The sequence below is a fragment of the Sphaeramia orbicularis genome, chromosome 13 (genome assembly GCF_902148855.1).
Source record: "Sphaeramia orbicularis chromosome 13, fSphaOr1.1, whole genome shotgun sequence".
NCBI classification, from domain to species: Eukaryota; Metazoa; Chordata; class Actinopteri; order Kurtiformes; family Apogonidae; genus Sphaeramia; species Sphaeramia orbicularis.
The window spans coordinates 52720240-52744687 of record NC_043969.1 but is presented as its reverse complement, the minus strand read 5'-3'; the positions used below and the strand labels follow the sequence as shown (position 1 = coordinate 52744687).

Here is a 24448-nt window from a genome sequence, read left to right as displayed (position 1 = left end):
CATTCTCTTCTTTCCATTCTAAACAGTCTTTATGGACACTCCAACTATTTCTGAAATCTCCTTTGGTGTGACGAGTGCATTCAGCAAATCACACACTCTTTGACGTTTGCTTTCCTGATTACTCATATGGGCCAAAGTTTGTGAAAAGGTATGGATAATAGTGTTAGGTATGATTATGACATCAGTATATGTTTGGGTTCAAAACAACTGACGTAGTGCCTGCTGAGAAAAAACAACTAAATGTTCATTGTACATTTGGCTTCCCCACCCTGTACACATATACAACTAATTCCCAGTATTTGATTACCATATATTAATATTCAACTTTTTCCCAGAAAATGTCAATCATTTCCCAGAATGTCCAAAATTTCCACTCACGTGTACTTCTATTGTACACCACGTTTTCTGAAACTTTCCATGAGCTCACAGGTTCTTTGTGCCCGCCCCGTTTTGTAACTTTCCATAAATTCACGTGTTCTTTCGATGGCGACACGTGTTCGTTCTTTTGTGAGTCTCCCAGGAAAAAAAGTCAGCTACTCTGGTACAGTCGACACATTACACTAAGAATAACTTCTGGCATGCAAATGAATACAGGTTCAATACTTTTGAATATAAACGGAATACTTTTGATTAAAATACTGATTTTTTTGACACCACACTGTTCTCTTTTATCTTAGTTAGGGAACGAGCAGTAAGACGACCAGGAGACAGCTGTGGGTGTTTATTCAGCCAAAATTATTTTTAAAAAAAGATTAAAAATGATAGTTTTAACAATCAAGTATATATAAAAGGTACACATAACAGAACTGTACACAAAAATAACTGCAACTAAGGCTGAGAACAAGAACTGATGCATCAAACAAACTGACCAAAACTGACCCACCAAAATGAGACTCAGTGGGAACATAGATAGAGGTTTGGCCAAACCATGAAACAAACAAGGCCAAAACTAAATGGACACCAACTACAACTAAATACAACTGAAGCTTTGGTCACATTAAATCCCCCCATGACAACACAGCCCATAGTTTCTGCTGATGAGGTGGCTGCAGTATATAATGTTGCTCCACCCTTGGCCACGCCTTTTTTCCACATCAGGATGGCGACAGGAAACTCCACCACACGGAAACTCAAACAAAGGAACCGAGGATTAACAGAACAGAACAACAATAATGTAATGGTCCCCCTACACTGTTCATATATGTGCATCTATACAACAGTATATGATTAAAATACAGAAATACAAAATAAACTACATGGTGTATGTTAAAGGACTGACTGACACTGAAGACCATGAGCTGCCCACCAAAGTTACAGAAAGAATGAGATATGAAAACTAATAAGGTGATAGTGTGTTTGTACAGATGTTCCCATGTGTGGCTGTGTCCATCACAATCTGTTTATCTTTACTGATTTATCTGGTCTCTTAGCTGTCTTAAGTCTCTTTTTTTAATTACTGTACTGTACTATTGTTTTTTTTTTAGGGTTCCTATTGTCATCAGGCTGAGGACTACAGCAGGATAATAGACATGTCGGCTAAAGCTGCAACTTTTTACTCTTATTGATACAGTTCATTAATTGGGATTGTCCACGATACAAACTAAACTAAAATACTTTTGGGAGCAGCTGAAAGTCTTCCAGTTCTTGTGTTTGGGATTTTCTCCCATTCTTGTCTGTAAATGAACTCTAGTTCTTAAATATTCTTGGTTCGTTTTCATACGTAGCTCTTCAGATCTACCCACAGATGTTCAATGATGTTCAAGTCTGGGACTGTGAGGTCCGTTCCAAACCTTCAGCTGGAGTCTGTGAGGGCGTCCATGGTGGATTTACAGATAGGGTTCAGATCATCATCCTGTTGGAAAATCCATCCTCTCTGACAGTGTTCATTTGTCTGATTTTGCTGCAGTGGTTTGGATTTGATTGTTTGGATTTTCTTCAGTTTGGAGGACAGACTGTCATCACAGAGAAACAAACACTAGAAATACAATAATGAAGAGTCTAAAAGCACAGTCTGAGTGCTTTGAAGTGTGTCTATTTCTATTGTATTGACCTGTTTCATATATTCAAGAGGAATAAGATCAAGCCTCAGTTTAGGAGTTGGACTGATAAATAGAAACACATACACAACAGATCAATCAAACAGCTTCTTCTGCTTCTGCATCTGAGCTCATTGGAGGAAACTGATATGTGATCTGAGATCTGTCTGCAGAGGAGACAGAGGACAGAGACACAAATGACCTCTGACCTGCATCTGAACTCTGACCTTTGACCTTCAGCTCCACTGTTTTCCTTCTCAGGGTGACTCCACGTCTGATGACTTCACACTCATATGTTCCAAAGTCGTCCTGTTGGAGGTCATTCAGGGTCAGACTGCAGTCTCCAGTCGTCCATGGGTCTTCATTCATCTTTGTTCTGTTTCTGTATCTGTCGTCCTGTTCACCAGGTTGAGCTGACTTCTTCTTATACACATGGACATGTATGTATTTCTGGTATTTCAAGTATTGCCCCTCATAAGTATAGGACCCCCACACCACTCTGGCGTCCTGAGGCAGGTCAGGGGTCGTTCTGAAGGGCAGCAGGGCTGACCACGCCCCCTCCTCCACCTCCACCTGTTGAACTGGGAGGAAACATGACATAAACATGAGACAGTTTTTTATCATCAGATCTTCTATATGGAGGAAAATCAGCCTCTTTAAAAGGAAAAGACTGAATAATTGCTCGACTTCAGTTCTGTGACCAGGAACAGCAGAGAAGGCTGATTAGATGACTACACTCACAAATCCATGGTCGTCTAAACTGGCTCTAGGACACAGAATGCTACTGTTCAGGTGGGGAAGGAGGCGGAGCTGTGGCAGATGGTTCAGAGGTACAGACTGGACCTGGGCTCTGGAACCCATCTGCTCAAGGGTGGTGGGACTTTTTTTTTCTTTTTTCTTTTTTAAATTCAGGAGTTGTTCAGGGTGTGAGGTGTGGAGCAGGTGTGGGGTTCCTCCACCTGCTCCACACCTCTGGTAGAACTCTGGCTCAGTGGCTTTATGTTGGAGTTCACCCCATTGAATGAGAGGGCGGAGCTTCAGTTCAGGAACAGGTTGTGACTGTTGTCTGTCCCATGTGGACCCTGCCGGCCTTCTTGGAGTCTGTTGGTGGTGTGCTGGAAGGTGCTCCCTCAGGGACTCCACTGTTCTACTGAGAAACTTCAACATTCACATGGGCAATGACCATGAGACCAGGAGGGGTCTTACTGGGAGGACTGGTCTGGATCTGAACCTGGGGGTTTTCTATTATTAGACCTCTGTACAAGTCACAGTTTGTCTAGAACCAACACTTGGTCATAGGGACGCACCGATACCACTTTTTTCCAGACCGAGTACGAGTACTTACATTTGAGTACTGGCTGATACCGAGTACTGATACGAGTCCTTAATAATCCCATTCCAGTTCTTAGTTCCTTTTGTAAATGTGCTTTATTGTCGTTGTCATTAGTCTGACTGGAACAAAGTGCTGCTACTGACATTTAATGTGTTGGAATGAGCGTTTGTCAGTTAATCCACCAGGGGGCGCCGCTCTGAATTAACCATACTGGACAAATACCACGAAGAAGAGGAAAGTTTAATGAAGAAGAAGAAGAAAGTCAGTAATAACCAACATGGAGACGACAGAGGTAACACTACTGTGATACTAATGCTGCAGCATTTTCTCTGGTAAGGTTTAAAAGCGAAGCTTCAGCAGGAAAAGAAAAGAGAAATGAGACATAAGTTTTGTTTTCACTTCCGCTGGCTGCGGTCCGCACCGCAAAATACCTGGTGGTATTCTCTGTCTGGGTACTCATCAGCCAGCACCTGGAAAATGGATGGAATAAACCCAGAGGACGGACAGAAGGCTGTGTTCGTATCTGTCTGTGTCTTTAACGTTACTGTCAGTCAGCCTTACTTTTATCACCGTCATTTATTTTGAAAAATCTCCACACTCCCCACACATTATTCCACCGCCCAGGGCTCAAAATTAACTTTTTGACCTAGGAGCACTGTGCTCCTAACCCTAAAAAGTTAGGAGCACAGGCTAAAATCTAGGCACACCACTATTATATAAAAAATTTGGAGAACAAGCAAAACTCTTGGCCATACCAAGTAATATTCCTATATGTATTTAAGCAATGTTAACAACCTAGAATAAAGTATTTGAATAGAGTATGAAAGAAAAAGCTTACATTGACACAGGTGCAAAACAATTGTCAGTGTGTGGTATATACTTTAGTTGGTTCTTGGAGAAGAAAGACGAATCACACCATTATTTGCAACAACCAACTTTTGAGGAAGAAACTTTTGACGAATCATGTACACGTCTGGATACCGCTTGTTGTTTATTCATTAGCCCCTCGATTCGCTGGTTATGGTCAGCTGATCGTGTAGCAAGTTGATTCGCGCAACATGATCATCTGACTTGCAGGATACATTACGTCATGGGAAAATACTTGGAACAACGCCAGCGCTACTAACCGGGTTTGGCGGGAGATTGTTTCAAACGTCGGTGGAGTTATTTGATCCCTTTATTTATGCCACCTGCGCACGCGAGGGGGCGGGGACTAGATTTTCCGCTTCAGTCAGCGGGGCGTGGAGCTTGTTTATTTTCAGCTGACGAGTTACTTCTGCAGCCATTATTCTAGGCGCACGTATTAATTTTCGCTCATTTTTTTATTGGCGCACCGTGCGATCGTAATCTCAAAAACAGTCGCACTACCGAAATTCTCAGGCGCATGCGACCGTAATTCAGTCGCAGTCACGAGCCCTGACCGCCGCATACCTGCTGCACTGAACTGTGAATGTCACAGTAAGTGGTATCGGTGCACTTTTATCGGACTACTTTTAGGAGGTATGATACAAGTACACACACTGGAGTATTGGAGTCGATGCCCGATACTCGTATCGGAATCTGTGCATCCCTGCTTTGTCACAACAGTGTTACTAAGTACATGTGGCACAAGGTGTTTGGGCAGGTCCAACGAGGAGGAAACCCCATGGAATATGTAGGAAATGCTATGTGTCACAGCTGGACAGGGATGGATGGATTATCCAGCCTGATTAAAAATACTAAAATATAGATCATTAAAATCTGCACCATGAGTAACTCCACATTGTGCTATTTGTGATTGTGGAGGTTCGACAGGGAAGGGGGAAAGAAGGGCTCAGTGTTCTAGAACTAGGAATGACCTGTGTCTACAGGACTGACCTCTGACATCCAGACGCACTTGTTTCCTCTTCAGGATCTGCTTGTCTCTGTTGTAGACGGTGCAGGTGTAGGTGTCATTGTCCTGTTCTGTGTGGTGTTTCAGGGTCAGACTGAGGTCTCCAGTTCTCAGTGGGTCTTCATTCATCTCTGTTCTGTTTCTGTATTCATCGTCCTGTTCATTAGTTCTGTCAGAGCCGTCCTCATACACATGGACCTTCCTGTTATAACAGTCCGTCCACTCCACTGTGAGCTGACTGACGTCCTCTATATGTAATGTGGTTTTCCAGGGCAGCAGGACAGACTCCTCCCCTGAAACCACCTCCATCTGTTGGACTGAGAACAACACCCATACCATCAGACAACAGTAGAGGAAAACATCTGTCATGGATCCAGTTCTAAGTGATGATCTAATCAGCAGCAGAACCAAGTGCTTCTGTGTGTCTGTAGTTTTTAGTCTGTTTGTGAATGTCATCAGGATCACAGCAGTTCCAGTTCAGTCTCAGACTGCCCTGCTGGTATGTTATCTGTCATATAAAATGACTAAAATGTCTGTTCAACACATGTGTGAATAACTCCAGTTTCATCTGTAGATGTGATTAAATCTAGATACTGATTGGATTTGCTCCATGCTGTATTCACAGGTGGTTTCCTCAGATGTTTGTGGATTTTGAGGAAAGAATAAATACCGTACTTTCCGGACTATAAGCCGCTACTTTTTTCTCGTTTTGAACCCTGCGGCTTATCCAGCGATGCAGCTCCAGTATAGATTCATACGGGCTAAGGACCTCCAGGGGGCGCTCTAGCAGGAAGCGCAACAGTGAGACAGACGGGTGGAAGAGGTGATGCGAAGAGGAGAAGTTTTAAGCTTAACTTTTAACAATCATTTTGCGTGTCATGCACAAACCCTCATCATGGAAAACACACGAAGAAATGCATATTTTGCAGCTTTTAAGTTAAAAGTAGTCAATGTGTCTGTCTAAGAAGGAAATAGAGCTGCAGCATGGAAGTGTCGTTAAGCAACAACGGAGGAGAGACTGAGAAGGAGTGTGACGGTGTCTTTTAGACTGTTCAACTCCAACACTGAAGGAGACGACTGCAGTGGTTTAATGAGCAGAAGGAAGAGGAAGATACAGATCAATGACTTTTCTGGGTTTTAAACCAGCCGTGTTCCTGCCATTTTACTGCTGTGTTACAGCCACTGTTTGGAAAAAAGCAGTTAAGGTACGGAAATAAATATTTAAATAATCTTTGTTTAACATCTTTCTGTGTAAATATCTCATGTCACAACGTGGACACCTGCAGCTTATACTCAGGTGCGACTTATAGCCCGGAAAGTACGGTAATAGGAGTGACTCAATGAGGGTTCAGCCAATAACCATACTCCTTTTATATGATCCAGTTTGATTTGAAAGTAACTCTGAGGATATTAAACATCAGTAAAGACAATGTCACACAAGGAAACTTTAACCAACAAACCACAGAGTAAAACGAGAATTAATCAAAGTGTGTCATTCCATCAAAGCCAGTTTATACAAATGTGTTGAAGAAGTGGTTTCAACAATCTGAACAGAAAAGACCAGAAGGAATGACAAGAAAGACTGACACTAGTGAAGGACTGGGAGGTTTTTTGTGTCCCCCCAAAGAGAGGGTGAACAGAATTCAGTTGGTTCTCTGAGTCTACAAGTTCACCACAAGGAGGGAGTAAATATCTCAAACTATATCCTACTATTATGGATGTTCTGTGTCCAACGCATGTCCCGATGTTGCAACACGGGAGGGTGTACGGGTGCAATGCCACTGTTGCACCATGGGAGGGCGCTATCATACAATGGCACCACGGGTACAAAGCCGCTAGTAGTGTTAATGTGAGACTTTATGTAAAGTATTTTACAAATTACCTTTTACTTTGGAATGTCTGGAAAAAATAAGAACATTTTTCAGAGTTTTGAAAGAGTAATTTCTGTCATTTTAATCCTAATGAATGCTGCAGTGTTTGTGGTTTCCCTTCAGCACACTGACCTGTATGTAGAGGACTGAGCCACGTCTAGAATGCTGACTCTAAGAAGGGCTCAGTGTTCTAGAACTAGGAATGACCTGTGTCTACAGCACTGACCTTTGACCTCCAGATGCACTTGTTTCCTCTTTAGGATCTCCTTCTCTCTGTTGTAGACGGTGCAGGTGTAGATGCCACTGTCCAGGCTTGTGGCGTGTTTCAGGGTCAGACTGAGGTCTCCAGTTCTCAGTGGGTCTTCATTCATCTCTGTTCTCTTTTTGTATCTATTGTGCTGTTCATTAGTTCTGTCAGAGCCGTCCTCATACACATGGACCTTCCTGTCACCACAGACCGTCCACTCCACTGTGACCTGACTGACGTCCTCTATATGTAATGTGGTTTTCCAGGGCAGCAGGACAGACTCCTCCCCTGAATCCACCTCCACCTGTTGGTCTGAGAACAACCACCATACCATCAGACAACAGTAGAGGAAAACATCTGCCATGGATCCAGTTCTAAGTGATGATCTAATCAGCAGCAGAACCAAGTGCTTCTGTGTCTGAAGTTTTTAGTCTGTTTGTGAATGTCATCAGGATCAGAGCAGTTCCAGTTCAGTCTCAGACTGCCCTGCTGGTATGTTATCTGTCATATGTTTGGGATGACTGCTACTAAAATGTCTGTTCAACACATGTGTGAATAACTCCAGTTTCATCTGTAGATGTGGTTCAATCTAGATAACTGATTGGATTTGCTCCATGCTGTATTCACAGGTGGTTTCCTCAGATGTTTGTGGATTTTGGGGAAATAATAAATAATAGGAGTGACTCAATGAGGGTTCAGCCAATAACCATACTCCTTTTCTATGATCCAGTTGGATTTGAAAGGAACTCTGAGGATATTAAACATCAGTAAAGACAATGTCACACAAGGAAACTTTAATCAACAAACCACAGAATAAAACGAGAATTAATCAAAGTGTGTCATTCCATCAAAGCCAGTTTATACAAATGTGTTGAAGAAGTGGTTTCAACAATCTGAACAGAAAAGACCAGAAGGAATGACAAGAAAGACTGACACTAGTGAAGGACTGGGAGGTTTTTTGGGTCCCCCTAAGAGAGGGTGAACAGAATTCAGTTGGTTCTCTGAGTCTACAAGTTCACCACTAGATGGGAGTAAATATCACAAACTTCACCTTTAACGCATCACATTTTAACGACACTTTAAACTAGGGCTGCTCGATTATAGAAAAAAAAAAAAAATCACCATTATTTTAGCGATAATTGAAATCACGATTATTAAAAACGATTATTTGTTAACCTTAAAGTTGTTTATTTTTTTCTTGCAAAATAATGTAAAATATGCTCTTTAAACATAAATAAAGCTTTTAACCACTAAAACAAAGTATGTTCACTTTTGTACGAAACAAAAAAATCTTTGAATGCAAATAAGTGTACTGTAAATTCAAGTATGTTTCCTTTTGTAAATAAATAATGCACTGGAATTAAACTGCTATAGACTTCCCATAGAACTGGAGCAATAAAAAAAAAAAAAAAAACCTCACGTAAAGTGCAAATTATAAATTCAAGTATGTTCAATGTAGTATGAAACAGTAAATTCAGTGGCGTGCCGTGAGGTTTCAGTTCAGGCCTTCTGTATACATCAGCCATCTGGAATACGCACGTTAGGGTTATACGGGTTAGGGTTAGGTTAATACGGGGGTTGCAGCGTAAAGAGATTCGGAGACTGAAGATTGCATTGCGGACGAAGTTGTTTTTATGTGTTTTAGTTTTTCATGAGATTATGATAACGGTGGTTAAACTTTAAATGGTTACAAAGGTTTGTTGTGTTACCGGTCGGTGCGGACACAACTACGAAACACTTTTTGCACGTGATGTGTTTTTGCTCTTCGTCTTCTTCATCAAACCCAAAGTGATTCCATACAATTAAATTTGACTTGCCTTTTTTGTTTACCAAGCACTTCTGCTGTGATTCTCCTGCCGTTTTTCCAGACCGCTAGGTACAACTTTCCTCTTGGGGTGGACCTGCCGGCTAGCTGGCAGCAGTAGCTTAGAGGGGGGCGGGGCAGAGCAGCTCATGGTAGCTTGCGTGCGCGTGAATTAAAACGACTCAAAATTAATAATCGTTTTTTCTCGATTACATAATTTTTGTAATCGTTGCGTGTAATAATCGAAATCGTAATTGAATTTCGATTAATTGCACAGCCCTACTTTAAACATAATTTAATGGACAACATGAGAGAAAACATTATTTTTGAAAACGGTCACTAACAGGTATTAGGTTGGAATTCCACCTCATTTTTCACAGCACACAGTCTTCTATCAGACTTTATAAAAACATAAACCTGCTGGTGGTGGCCTTTCTCAGACCAGGTCCTCTGGCTTCCTCCCACCATCCACACACATGCATTTTTATGGGTTAATTGGTGAGTTTTAAATCCAAAGAATGTGAGTGAATGGTTGTCTGTCTACATGTTAGTGATGACCTAGACAAATATTCCGAGTAAACCATGCATTTCCTTGTTGGTAGTCAGGATAGGCCCTGGCATCCCTGCAACCCTCCAGAGGATTCAACAGTTTGGAAAATGAAGGAATATTTCTGTTGTTGTCAAAGGACTGTAGAAATAAACTTATAAGTTGATGCTATCATCCTGATCTATATAGTGTTAATGAGAGACTGGATGGAAAATATTTGACAAATTCTATTTTACTTTGGAATCTCAGGAAAAAATAAAAAGGACATTTTTCAGAGTTTTCAAAGAGCAATTTCTGTCATTTTAATCCTAATGAATGCTGCAGTGTTTGTGGTTTCCCTTCAGCACACTGACCTGTATGTAGAGGACTGAGCCACGTCTAGAATGCTGACTCTAAGAAGGGCTCAGTGTTCTAGAACTAGGAAAGACCTGTGTCTACAGGACTGACCTTTGACCTTCAGATCCAGTCGTTTCTTCATCAGGATCTCCTTCTCTCTGTTGTAGACGGTGCAGGTGTAGGTGTTAGTGTCCAGGTTTGTGGGGTGTTTCAGGGTCAGACTGAGGTCTCCAGTTCTCAGTGGGTCTTCATTCATCTCTGTTCTGTTTCTGTATCTATCGTCCTGTTCATTAGTTCTGTCAGAGCCGTCCTCATACACATGGACCTTCCTGTCACAACGGTCCATCCACTCCACTGTGACCTGACTGACGTCCTCTATATGTAATGTGGTTTTCCAGGGCAGCAGGACAGACTCCTCCTCTGAATCCACCTCCACCTGTTGGACTGAGAACAACACCCATACCATCAGACAACAGTAGAGGAAAACATCTGCCATGGATCCAGTTCTAAGTGATGATCTAATCAGCAGCAGAACCAAGTGCTTCTGTGTGTCTGTGAAGTTTTTTGTGTGTTTACTAGGCCTGTAACAGTACACAAAATTTTCGGTTCGGTACGTTTTTGGTTTTGAAAGTCACGGTTCATTTTTTCCTGTTTGATATGGGAAGAAAGAAAAAAACTCAAAATGTCTTTAATGCATTTATGAAATTTTGAACATTTTTCCCTCAATTTTTGGAGACAATAAAATATAGAAAAACAGGAATAATATAATTCTACTATGAATCAAATAGAAAATAAAATAAATAAAATATACTAAGTGTATTTTAAACATTAGTATGGCACTTTCCCTGACAGGAAGTTTTGAACAAATAACAAAATCAAATCACAGTTCTGTCAGTTCACATTCTGCAGAAAAATAAAAAAATTCCACATGAAGTGCAACATTAACAAGAGGACAAACTGGTATTCTGTTTAAACAAACTGAAGAGCAACACTGACAACAAAATGAACCTAATTATTGATTTTAGGACAGCTAATAAATGGTTTAGGACACTTTGTGTGTGCAGGGTGCGATTTGTCAAAGATCAGAACAACGTCTTTCGTTCCTTTTTCTTTTTCTCAATATACTGTGCCGTTTCGGTACAGCTGTGTACCAAACCGAACAGGTGCATACCAAAACAGTTCAGTGTGGTACATATACTGTTACAGGCCTAATGTTTACGAATGTCATCAGGATCAGAGCAGTTCCAGTTCAGTCTCAGACTGCCCTGCTGGTATGTTATCTGTCATATGTTTGGGATGACTGCTACTAAAATGTCTTTTCAACACATGTGTGAATAACTCCAGTTTCATCTGTAGATGTGGTTCAATCTAGATAACTGATTGGATTTGCTCCATGCTGTATTCACAGGTGGTTTCCTCAGATGTTTGTGGATTTTGGGGAAATAATAAATAATAGGAGTGACTCAATGAGGGTTCAGCCAATAACCATACTCCTTTTTTATGATCCAATTTGATTTGAAAGTAACTCTGAGGATATTAAATAGCAGTAAAGACAATGTTGTACAAATAAACTTTAACCAACAAAGCACAGAGTAAAAGGAGAATTAATCAAAGTGTGTCATTCCATCAAAGCCAGTTTATACAAATGTGGTGAAGAAGTGGTTTCAACAATCTGAACAGAAAAGACCAGAAGGAATGACAAGAAAGACTGACACTAGTGAAGGACTGGGAGGTTTTTTGTGTCCCCCTAAGAGAGGGGGAGCACAATTCACTTGGTTCTGAGTCTACAAGTTCACCACTAGGTGGGAGTAAATATCACAAACTTCACCTTTAACGCATCAGATCTTAACGACACTTTAAACATAATTTAATGGACAACATGAGAGAAAACATTATTTTTGAAAACAGTCACTAACGGGTATTGGGTTGGAATTCCACCTCATTTTTCTCAGGACACAGTCTTATATCAGACTATAAAAACATAAACCTGCTGCTGGTGGCCTTTCTCAGACCAGGGGCCTCATGTATAAAGACTTGCGTGGATTTCATACTGAAACCTGGCGTACGCCCAAATCCAGAGAAGTCCGTACGCACAAAAAAATCCAGATGTATAAAACTGAGCGTACGTCTGAATCCAAGTACATTTCCTTTATTCATCCCAATCAGCGTGGAATTGAGCGCATATGTTGGAGTACCTGACTCTTCCCTCTCCACGCCCATATTTGAATATGCAAATTAGTATAAACGGGGTCTGCAGGTGGGATTCCCCTCCGCATGATCAGATGATGACGTCAAGGTGGAAGCGAAGCGGAGGCCAAAATAGGTGGAAGGAGAAAAAAGGACGAACTTAGCCCATTTTAGCGGAGACTCGCCGCTACTGTGACACTTTTCTCACAGGGCTGACTCAGATCACCCCCAAGGTAAAAATATATTTAGTATTTGTGTAACTCACACATTAGTTCATTCTACAGGTCATATAATAGTCTGATCACAGCCAAACAAGATAAATGTTCATGCGTGATCATGTCAGGATATCAAAGAGGAAATCATAGACTTTGACTCGTGTTTATCACTTAAATTATTATTTTCCAACAATGAGACAGAAGACGGTCAGTCCCAGTATTAACCTCCTGTCACACAGGCTTCTGTTGACTTCCCGGCGTTAGCCGATCCTCCGGTCCACCAACAGCCTGCTGCTGATGCCCGTCCGACCGGCATGGGTCCGTGCTGACCCTGGTCACCAGAGGACATCATGAGGACAGTCTGTGGAGTCAATGAGCGACTGGACAGACTAATAAATGTTCTCACAGACATGAACACTACATTAAATGTATTTATCAACCAGTGAATTTTGTGTCCATGTCTCTTTATGTGGTTGTTGCTGAATGTCCATCCGGACAGGATTGGCATTGGTGGGTCCAGGGTCTGGTTGGTTCTGGTTCTAGTTGTGGTGGTGGATGTGCTGCTCTGGCAGTGGGATGACGTGCCGGTGTGTTCATTGTTACCTCCACCAGGTGGTATTGTGATCACTTTTCTTTGTGTGTTTGCGTGCGTGCTTGTTTGTTTTCATGTTTGTTTGTTTGTTTCTTAGCAAGATAACTCAAAACGTTATGGACGGATTTCCATGAAATTTTTAGGAAATGTTGATACTGGCACAAGGAAGAAATGATTTAATTTTGGTGGTGATCGGGGAGGGGATGGGGGGCAGATCTGTCTTGGCGGAGGTCTGCGTTTTCTGAGTGCTTTTCTTGTTCATCTGTGTATGTCCGATGTGCCCATCAATCGGAGGAATGACCTTTTTCACATTATTAACAGTTTCCCGGTGTCGCCAAAGGTTCCAAAGCACTAGAAATGTGCGTACACCAGCTATGGAGTTGCCGTGGAGGAGCGCACATTTCCACGGTCATTTCACTCTATACATCTGAACGTGAGCGTGGAAAAGGGCGTACGCCAGGTTTTTGTGCGTACGCACGCTTTATACATGAGGCCCCAGGTCCTCTGGCTTCCTCCCACCATTCACATACATGCATTTTTATGGGTTAATTGGTGAGTTTAAATCCAAAGAATGTGAGTGAATGGTTGTGGGTCTGTACATGTTAGTGCTGACCTAGACAAATATTCCGAGTAAACCATGCATTTCCTTGTTGGTAGTCAGGATAGGCCCTGGCATCCCTACAACCCTCCAGAGGATTCAACAGTTTGGAAAATGAAGGAATGTTTCTGTTGTTGTGTCAAAGGACTGTAGAAACAAACCCATACGTTGATGCTATCATCCTGATCTATATAGTGTTAATGTGAGACTGGATGGAAAATATTTGACAAATTCTATTTTACTTTGGAATGTCAGGAAAAAATTAAAATATTTTTCAGTTTTGAAAGAGCAATTTCTGTCATTTTAATCCTAATGAATGCTGCAGTGTTTGTGGTTTCCCTTCAGCACACTGACCTGTATGTAGAGGACTGAGCCACGTCTAGAATGCTGACTCTAAGAAGGGCTCAGTGTTCTAGAACTAGGAATGACCTGTGTCTACAGCACTGACCTTTGACCTTCAGATCCACTTGTTTCTTCATCAGGATCTGCTTGTCTCTGTTGTAGACGGTGCAGATGTAGGTGTGGGTGTCCCAGTTTGTGGGGTGTTTCAGGGTCAGACTGAGGTCTCCAGTTCTCAGTGGGTCTTCATTCATCTCTGTTCTGTTTCTGTATTCATTGTCCTGTTCATTCGTTCTGTCAGAGCCGTCCTCATACACATGGACCTTCCTGTCACCACAGACCGTCCACTCCACTGTGACCTGACTGACGTCCTCTATATGTAATGTGGTTTTCCAGGGCAGCAGAACAGACTCCTCCCCTGAATCCACCTCCACCTGTTGGACTGAGAACAACACCCATACCATCAGACAACAGTAGAGGAAAACATCTGCCATGGATCCAGTTCTAAGTGATGATCTAATCAGCAGCAGAACCAAGTACTTCTGTGTCTGAAGTTTTGAGTCTGTTTGTGAATGTCATCAGGATCACAGCAGTTCCAGTTCAGTCTCAGACTGCCCTGCTGGTATGTTATCTGTCATATGTTTGGGATGACTGCTACTAAAATGTCTTTTCAACACATGTGTGAATAACTCCAGTTTCATCTGTAGATGTGGTTCAATCTAGATAACTGATTGGATTTGCTCCATGCTGTATTCACAGGTGGTTTCCTCAGATGTTTGTGGATTTTGGGGAAATAATAAATAATAGGAGTGACTCAATGAGGGTTCAGCCAATAACCATACTCCTTTTTTATGATCCAATTTGATTTGAAAGTAACTCTGAGGATATTAAACATCAGTAAAGACAATGTCACACAAGGAAACTTTAATCAACAAACCACAGAGTAAAACGAGAATTAATCAAAGTGTGTCATTCCATCAAAGCCAGTTTATACAAATGTGTTGAAGAAGTGGTTTCAACAATCTGAACAGAAAAGACCAGAAGGAATGACAAGAAAGACTGACACTAGTGAAGGACTGGGAGGTTTTTAGGGTCCCCCTAAGAGAGGGTGAACAGAATTCAGTTGGTTCTCTGAGTCTACAAGTTCACCACTAGGTGGGAGTAAATATCACAAACTTCACCTTTAACACATCAGATCTTAACGACACTTTAAACATAATTTAATGGACAACATGAGAGAAAACATTATTTTTGAAAACAGTCACTAACGGGTATTAGGTTGGAATTCCACCTCATTTTTCACAGCACACAGTCTTCTATCAGTATGGGGCCATTATTGTAGCAATATTATATGCAAATGCGTGTGGAGAGTTGAGCGTCCGCATCTCAATCTGTCTGTGTGCAGTCGGATTTGCAAATGTGTGAATGAATCTGTAAATGCGTGATGAGATTTGTGTGTCTGTACAACAATCTGCAAATGTGTAAAAACACTTGTGTGTGTGTAATCAGATTTGAAAAGTCAAAGTATTTTCACTACAAGACCCAGAAATACAGATAAATCATTGGTTACAAGTCAAGCGGCTTCTCGATTGGCTCTCTTTACACACGTGAATTTTGCTACACTTCTGCCGTGACAGATCCACAAATGTGCAGCAGGATTTGTCTGTAAAACCAGGGTTTGTGTGCCTGGGCTCAGGCTGCCCTGGGCTCAGGCTCAAAGGCTCCCTCATTCCGGCTGCATTCGGCTTTGCTCGCTCTTTACATTGGTAGTAATACAGCCTACATACCACCAGTTGGCAGTATTTTAAGGGTACATGACATTACTGGGCTTAGTGGTGGTTGCACCCATAGACATAGACCCATTTGTATTCCATTATAAATCTGTTACATTGAGTTTGGTTTTAAAGCTAAACGTCGCTTACCCATGGATTATTCGTAGCCCCAAACGTCTGACCCGTCTCGTCGTTTGCAGCCATCTTTCCTTGCCCAGGTGAAACTTCTTCTTCTTCTTCTTCGATTTTTAGTGGCAGTTGGTGAACCTTGCAAGCACAACTCACCTAAACTCACGTCAGGTACAAGACCGAGCAAAGCCGAACGCAGCCGGAATGAGGGAGCCTGTGAGCCTGAGCCCAGGGCAGCCTGAGCCCAGGCACACAAACCCTGGTTTTACAGACAAATCCTGCTGCACATTTGTGGATCTGTCACGGCAGAAGTGTAGCAAAATTCACGTGTGTAAAGAGAGCCAATCGAGAAGCCGCTTGACTTGTAACCAATGATTTATCTGTATTTCTGGGTCTTGTAGTGAAAATACTTTGACTTTTCAAATCTGATTACACACACACAAGTTGTTTTGCAAATTTGCAGATTGTTGTACAGACACACAAATCTCATCACGCATTTACAGATTCATTCACACATTTGCAAATCCGACTGCGCACAGACAGATTGAGATGCGGACACTCAACTCTCCACACGCATTTGCAAATAATATTGCTACAATAATGGCCCCATATATCAGACTTTATAAAAACATAAACCTGCTGCTGGTGGCCTTTCTCAGACCAGGTCCTCTGGCTTCCTCCCACCATCCACACACATGTATTTTTATGGGCTAATTGGTGAGTCGAAATCCAAAGAATGTGAGTGAATGGTTGTCGGTCTCTACATGATAGTGATGACCTAGACCACAGGTGCCAAACATGCGGCCCAGGGGCCAAATCTGGCCTGCCAAAGGGTCCAATCTGGCCCACGGGATGAATTTGTGAAATGCAAAAATTACACTGAAGATATTAACAATCAATGGTGTAAGAATTATTTGAATTCAAGCTCCACATACAGTCCAATAAGATGTCAGTTGGGTCAGACCAGTAAAATATTATCACAACAACCTATAAATAATGACAACTGCAGATTTTATCTTTGTTAGTGTAAAAAGTAAATTACATGAAAATGTTTATATTAACAAACTATCCTTTTACAAAAAAATGTGAATAACCTGAATATGAACATCCTGAAATGTCTTAAGTGAAATGAATGCAATTTTACTGATATTGTGCCTGTTACTAAATGTTTTGTGTATTTGTAATTGTCATGTAAGTTGTAACGCGCATGTTTAAATTATAAATTGATTAAACGAGGCAGAATATTGTTCAAATTGCATTTGTTTTTCTTGAGACATTCCAAGTTGTTCATGTTATTCAGATTTTTAAGGAAATGTTGTAGATGTAAACATTATCATAATGTAATTTTACTTTTTATTAGCTTACCGGCCAACAGGTCGTAAACTATTGTCGTCCTGTAGCATCCGGCGTCGTCATCTGTCGTCCGTTACAAAACTTTCAACCGTCTTCTTCTCCGGAACTATAATTCCGATTGACCTCAAACTTGGTATACAGCTTCTTTATGATGATGTCAACAAAAGTTAGTGAAATTATTTGGATCCAGATCTGATTCTGGATTTGGTGCCACTTTGAAAAATTTCCCCATTATAACAGATAGGAAGTGGATGGATGCAATAACTCAGTAAATATAAATGATCTCCAGTGTAAATGTCTCCAGTCCAGCCCTGATGGGGAGATGACCCAAACATAATGTCCACATGCTGATCAGGATCTTCTTCTGGATCTGGAACTGACGCAAAATTTAACATGGGCTCTTATGGGAAAACATTTCAATCATCTTTTTCTCCCAAACTCCAGTTCAGATTGACTTCAAACTTGGTATACAGCTTCTGTATGATGATGTCAACACAAGGGATGGAAAGTAGTTTGATCCGGATCTGATTCTGGATTAGGTGCAACTTTGAAAAATTTTCCCATTGTAACAGATAGGAAGTGGATTGATCCAATAAATCAGTATCAATGATATCAAGTTGGAATTTGATTTTTTTACAGATCTGATTGGAATATGAGCAAAACATGGACTATTTCTGTAATAGAATAAATACACAGAACTGGGGGAGAATAAATGGATCTGGATACATTTCCCAAAGCTTTGAATTTGGCCGGTAAGACATAGGGCCATTGGTCCTATTTATTCACTGTTCTAATTTTACTGTTCCGGCCCACTGGAGATCATATTGGGGTGAATTTGGCCCCTGAACTAAAATGAGTTTGACACCCCTGACCTAGACAAATATTCCCAGTAAACCATGCATTTCCTTGTTGGTAGTCAGGATAGGCCCTGGCATCCCTGCAACCCTCCAGAGGATTCAACAGTTTGGAAAATGAAGGAATATTTCTGTTGTTGTGTCAAAGGACTGTAGAAACAAACCCATAAGTTGATGCTATCATCCTGATCTATATAGTGTTAATGTGAGACTGGATGTAAAATATTTGACAAATTATATTTTACTTTGGAATGTCAGGAAAAAATAAAAAGGACATTTTTCAGAGTTTTGAAAGAGCTGTTTATGTCATTTTAATCCTAATGAATGCTGCAGTGTTTGTGGTTTCCCTTCAGCACACTGACCTGTATGTAGAGGACTGAGCCACGTCTAGAATGCTGACTCTAAGAAGGGCTCAGTGTTCAAGAACTAGGAATGACCTGTGTCTACAGCACTGACCTTTGACCTTCAGATGCACTTTTTTCCTATTCAGGATCTGCTTGTTTCTGTTGTAGACGGTGCAGGTGAAGGTGTCCCAGTCTGTGGGGTGTTTCAGGGTCAGACTGAGGTCTCCAGTTCTCAGTGGGTCTTCATTCATCTCTGTTCTGTTTCTGTATCTATCGTCCTGTTCATTAGTTCTGTCAGAGCCGTCCTCATACACATGGACCTTCCTGTCCCTATCGTCCGTCCACTCCACTGTGACCTGACTGATGTCCTCTAAATGAAATGTGGTTTTCCAGGGCAGCAGGACAGACTCCTCCCCTGAATCCACCTCCACCTGTTGGACTGAGAACAACACCCATACCATCAGACAACAGTAGAGGAAAACATCTGACATGGATCCAGTTCTAAGTGATGATCTAATCAGCAGCAGAACCAAGTACTTCTGTGTGTGTCTGTAGTTTTTAGTCTGTTTGTGAATGTCATCAGGATCAGAGCAGTTCCAGTTCAGTCTCAGACTGCCCTGCTGGTATGTTATCTGTCATATGTTTGGGATGACTGCTACTAAAATGTCTGTTCAACACATGTGTGAATAACTCCAGTTTCATCTGTAGATGTGGTTCAATCTAGATAACTGATTGGATTTGCTCCATGCTGTATTCACAGGTGGTTTCCTCAGATGTTTGTGGATTTTGGGGAAATAATAAATAATAGGAGTGACTCAATGAGGGTTCAGCCAATAACCATACTCCTTTTGTAGCTTACCGGCCGACAGGCTGTAAGCTATTGACGTCATGCAGCGTCCGTCGTCGTCGTCTGTCATCCTTTACAAAAATTTCAGGCGGCTTCTTCTCCGAAACTACAATTCCCATTGACTTCAAACTTGGTATACAGCTTCTTTATGGTGATGTCAATAAAAGTTAGTGAAATTATTTGGATCCGGATCTGATTGTGGATTTGGTGCCACTTTGAAAAATTTCCCCTTTATAACAGATAGGAAGTGGATGGATGCATAACTCAGTAAATATAAATGATCTCCAGTGTAAATGTCTCCAGTCCAGCCCTGATGGGGAGATGACCCAAACATAATGTCCACATGCTGATCAGGATCTTCTTCTGGATCCGGGAACTGACGGAAAATTTAACATGGGCTCTTATGGGGAAAACATTCAATCATCGTCTTCTCCCAAACTCCAGTTCTGATTGACTTCAAACTTGGTATACAGCTTCTGTATGATGATGTCAACACAAGGGACTGAAATTATTTCCATCTGGATCTGATTCTGGATTTGGTGCGACTTTGAAATTTTTTCCCATTATAACAGAAAGGAAGTGGATTGATCCAATAAATCAGTATCAATGATATCAAGTTGGAATTTGATTTTTTTACAGATCTGATTGGAATATGAGCAAAACATGGGCTATTTGTGTAATAGAATAAATACACAGAACTGGGGGAGAATAAATGGCATCTGGATACATTTCCCAAAGCTTTGAATTTGGCCGGTAAGACATAGGGCCATTGGTCCTATTTTTTATGATCTAGTTGGATTTGAAAGTAACTGAGGAAATTAAACATCAGTAAAGACAATGTCATACAAGGAAACTTTAACCAACAAACCACAGAGTAAAACGAGAATTAATCAAAGTGTGTCATTCCATCAAAGCCAGTTTATACAAATGTGTTGAAGAAGTGGTTTCAACAATCTGAACAGAAAAGACCAGAAGGAATGACAAGAAAGACTGACACTAGTGAAGGACTGGGAGGTTTTTTGTGTCCCCCTACAAGAGGCTGAGCACAATTCAGTTGGTTCTCTGAGTCTACAAGTTCACCACAAGGAGGGAGTAAATATCACGAACTTCACCTTTAACACATCAGACTTTAACGACACTTTAAACATAATTTAATGGACAACATGAGAGAAAACCTTATTTATAAAAACAGTCACTAACGGGTATTGGTGGGGATGGGAATCGTTAAGAATTTAACAATTCCGATTCCATTATCGATTTTGCTTATTGATCCGATTCCCTGTCGATTCTCTTATTGATTCTCATTGGGTGAGGGAATAAAAGAGTACAAATGGGTGTGTTTGCATTAACTGTATTTTATATTTCCATCTCTGCACAGAAAATAGAACATATTCAGTATGTACAAATAACAATAACAGATGACGCTGGGCCCAGTTCGGGGGCAGCGGGATGCGGTGAAAGTGAAACTAAAGACCCTTTACTAGTTCCTTTATTGCCACATTTCTATTATGTGGAACTGGTTCAACTCGGCTTGTCTCCTGTTGTTGTGCACCTCATTTCCTTTCCCCTACCTTTGGAAACGTTTGTTGCCCACACCAGAACTGGAACTGGGCCCAGTGTTCACTCTGCTGCTAGATTCACAAACGTCACTAAGTATCGTATCAAATACGTGACATTCCTGTAAACGATTCACAAGCTGTGTGGACAAATGTTTGAGCAGATTGAAGGGATTCCACCCTTTTGAAGACATGGAAGCTTTGACAGTGTTACCAGTGGACCTGGTGTCATCGTTTTAGACCGTTTCTGCTTCAACGCCATGTTGGCTATGTCCGACCAAAACAATGCAGCATAAACGTGACGTCATCGCGCATGCACAACAAAGGCGGACTCGATAAGCTGAATCATTAAGCAGGCAGGCAAACGATTCCAAGGAATGGAGTTACTGAGAACCGGTTCTTAAAAAGGAACTGGTTCTCAATTCCCATCCCTAGGTATTAGGTTGGAATTCCACCTCATTTTTCACAGCACACAGTCTTCTATCAGACTTTATAAAACATAAACCTGATGGTGGTGGCCTTTCTCAGACCAGGTCCTCTGGCTTCCTCCCACCATCCACACACATGCATTTTTATGGGTTAATTGGTGAGTTTAAATCCAAAGAATGTGAGTGAATGGTTGTCTGTCTACATGTTAGTGCTGACCTAGACAAATATTCCAAGTAAACCATGCATTTCCTTGTTGGTAGTCAGGATAGGCCCTGGCATCCCTGCAACCCTCCAGAGGATTCAACAGTTTGGAAAATGAAGGAATATTTCTGTTGTTGTGTCAAAGGACTGTAGAAACAAACCCATAAGTTGATGCTATCATCCTGATCTATATAGTGTTAATGTGAGACTGGATGGAAAATATTTGACAAATTATATTTTACTTTGGAATGTCAGGAAAAAATAAAAATATTTTTCAGTTTTGAAAGAGCAATTTCTGTCATTTTAATCCTAATGAATGCTGCAGTGTTTTTGGTTTCCCTTCAGCACACTGACCTGTATGTAGAGGACTGAGCCACGTCTAGAATGCTGACTCTAAGAAGGGCTCAGTGTTCTAGAACTAGGAATGACCTGTGTCTACAGCACTGACCTTTGACCTTCAGATGCACTTGTTTCCTCCTCAGGATCTGCTTGTCTCTGTTGTAGACAGTGCAGGTGAAGGTGTGGGTGTCCCAGTCTGTGGGGTGTTTCAGGGTCAGACTGAGGTCTCCAGTTCTCAGTGGGTCTTCATTCATCTCTGTTCTATTTCTGTATTCATCGTCCTGTTCATCAGTTCTGTCAGAGCCGTCCTCATACACATGGACCTTCCTGTTATAAAGGTCCGTCCACTCCACTGTGACCTGACTGACGTCCTCTATATGTAATGTGGTTTTCCAGGGCAGCAGGACAGACTCCGCTGAATAATCCACCTCCACCTGTTGGACTGAGAAAAACAATCACACCATCAGACAACAGCAGAGGAAAACATCTGCCATGGATCCAGTTCTAAGTGATGATCTAATCAGCAGCAGAACCAAGTGCTTCTGTGTGTCTGTGAAGTTTTTTGTATGGGGGGGGCAGGGCGGGGCTTAATATCAAATACCACATTAGCCCTGATTTTCTGATGCAACAAGATGTTCTCACCACTCCTGTGTAATTTTTTTGAAAATTTCGTTCAAACTCCCCCACCCCCCCATCCCGAAAATTACTTTTTTAACTCTAAAAATCGCAACTTTCACAGCTTCTGCACTCCTTTGTCCAGTGCAATGTATGAATATGTTCATGATGGGCCAGTTAATGATCTTGTCAATGCCATCTTGTATCGTAAGAGTACTTTGTACTATGAACAGTCTAATGTCAAGGTCATGTTGTAGGTTAAAGGTCACCAAAATGACTCGTTTTTTCAAAAATTCATACCATTCTGACATTTTATCAAATCTGTCCTCAGTTCTGTTCCCTCTGGTTTCCTGGTGGGATCCCCCCAGGCCTTTGGCCCTTTCAAAGCCACATTACAGACTAAATATTGCAACATGTACATTCCATTTGAATTTGCCACCAGTAGTGCAGTGGGAAACACCAGCACACATTTTGGCGGGAATCACCAACACTTCATTCATTCATTTAATTTTCTGAACCCACTTTCTCCTCACTAGGGTCCCGGGGGTCACTTGGAGTCTATCCCAGCTAATTACAGGTGAAGGCAGGGTTCACCCTGGACATGTGACCAGTTCATCACAGACTGAACATATAGAGACAAACAATCACTGTCACATTCACACCTATGGGGGATTTAGATGAACCAATTAACCTATCAGTGCATGTGTTTGGATGGTGGGAGGAGCCAGAGTACCAGGAGAGAACCCACACAGACACGGGGAGAACATGCAAACTCCACCTAGAACTAGGAATGACCTGTGTCTACAGGACTGACCTTTGACCGTCAGATGCACTTGTTTCCTCCTCAGGATCTGCTTGTCTCTGTTGTAGACGGTGCAGGTGTAGGTGTGGGTGTCTTGGTACATGGGGTGTTTCAGGGTCAGACCGAGGTCTCCAGTTCTCAGTGGGTCTTCATTCATCTCTGTTCTCTTTCTGTATTTATCGTCCTGTTCATTAGTTCTGTCAGAGCCGTCCTGGTACACATGGACCTTCCTGTCATCCTCATCTGTCCACTCCACTGTGACCTGACTGACGTCCTCTATATGAAATGTGGTGTTCCAGGGCAGCAGGACAGACTCCTTCCCTGAAACCACCTCCACCTGTTGGACTGAGAACAACCATACCATCAGACAACAGTAGAGGAAAACATCTGCCATGGAGCCAGTTCTAAGTCATATTTGTTCAATCTGTGTTGAATCATCAGCAGAACCCACTGCTTATTCAACTGTTAACTCCTATTCTCAGTTCAACTACATTGGACATTTCAGTCTGATAATTCCAGGTGCCTTGAGTTTTCTCATCTTCTGTCTACAGCACTGACCTTTGACCCACAGAATCACTTCTTTCTCTTTCAGGACCTTGTTTTTGTTGTAGACGATGCATACGTAGCTGCTGGTGTCCCGGTCCCTTGGGTGTTTCAGGGTTAAACTGAAGTCTCCAGTTCTCAGACAGTGTTTCTTCATCTCTGTTCTGTTTCTGTAATCCTGGTCCTGTTCATCAGGTTGGCCAGAGCCGTACTTATGCACAATGAGCTGATCGTTGAATAAATTCTTCCACATAACGCTGATATGTCTGGAGTTCTCTGTCAGGTGAGCTATACTTTTACATGGCAGCAGGACAGACTCCTCCCCTGAATCCACCTCCACCTCGTAGACTGAGAACAAACAATAAAAAAGTAGACACCTGATTGGCTGGCCTGCTGTAGTGTGCTTTGTTCCAATATAATCTCATTATGAACCAAAAATATTGTGGACAGCATTGTCTTAGAAGCATGGGAGCTCATTAAATGACCACCCCAAACTGTGTGTGTCTAATATGCAGGTCAAGGTCAAGGTTACTTTATTTATACCCGTAGGTAGATTTGTTTTGCAGTCTAGGTGATTGCCTTGGCATTACAACACTTACATTAAACATGCAAGACAGGCACTTGATCACGCTTACAGACAGGACAAAAAGACAGGACAAAACCAAAAGTGCTCAGTGTTCCACCAT

The 24448-nt window shown here is 41.7% G+C and overlaps 1 protein-coding gene across 1 annotated transcript in view; it reads right to left on the bottom strand.

Moving 5' to 3' along the window:
* Positions 1 to 706: 706 nt before the first annotated feature.
* The window catches only part of LOC115431255 (uncharacterized), a 202326-nt gene continuing 178584 nt past the window's right edge, over positions 707 to 24448 (bottom strand). Inside the window, exons 11-19 of the mRNA XM_030151499.1 lie at positions 23778 to 24102; positions 23232 to 23564; positions 21912 to 22244; positions 18543 to 18869; positions 14088 to 14420; positions 10159 to 10491; positions 7340 to 7672; positions 5227 to 5559; positions 707 to 2617 (exon numbers count right to left, since the gene is read on the bottom strand). Of these exons, the coding sequence (XP_030007359.1) occupies positions 2136 to 2617; positions 5227 to 5559; positions 7340 to 7672; positions 10159 to 10491; positions 14088 to 14420; positions 18543 to 18869; positions 21912 to 22244; positions 23232 to 23564; positions 23778 to 24102 (3132 nt within the window). The 3' untranslated portion in view covers positions 707 to 2135. The remainder of the gene's footprint in view (positions 2618 to 5226; positions 5560 to 7339; positions 7673 to 10158; positions 10492 to 14087; positions 14421 to 18542; positions 18870 to 21911; positions 22245 to 23231; positions 23565 to 23777; positions 24103 to 24448) is intronic.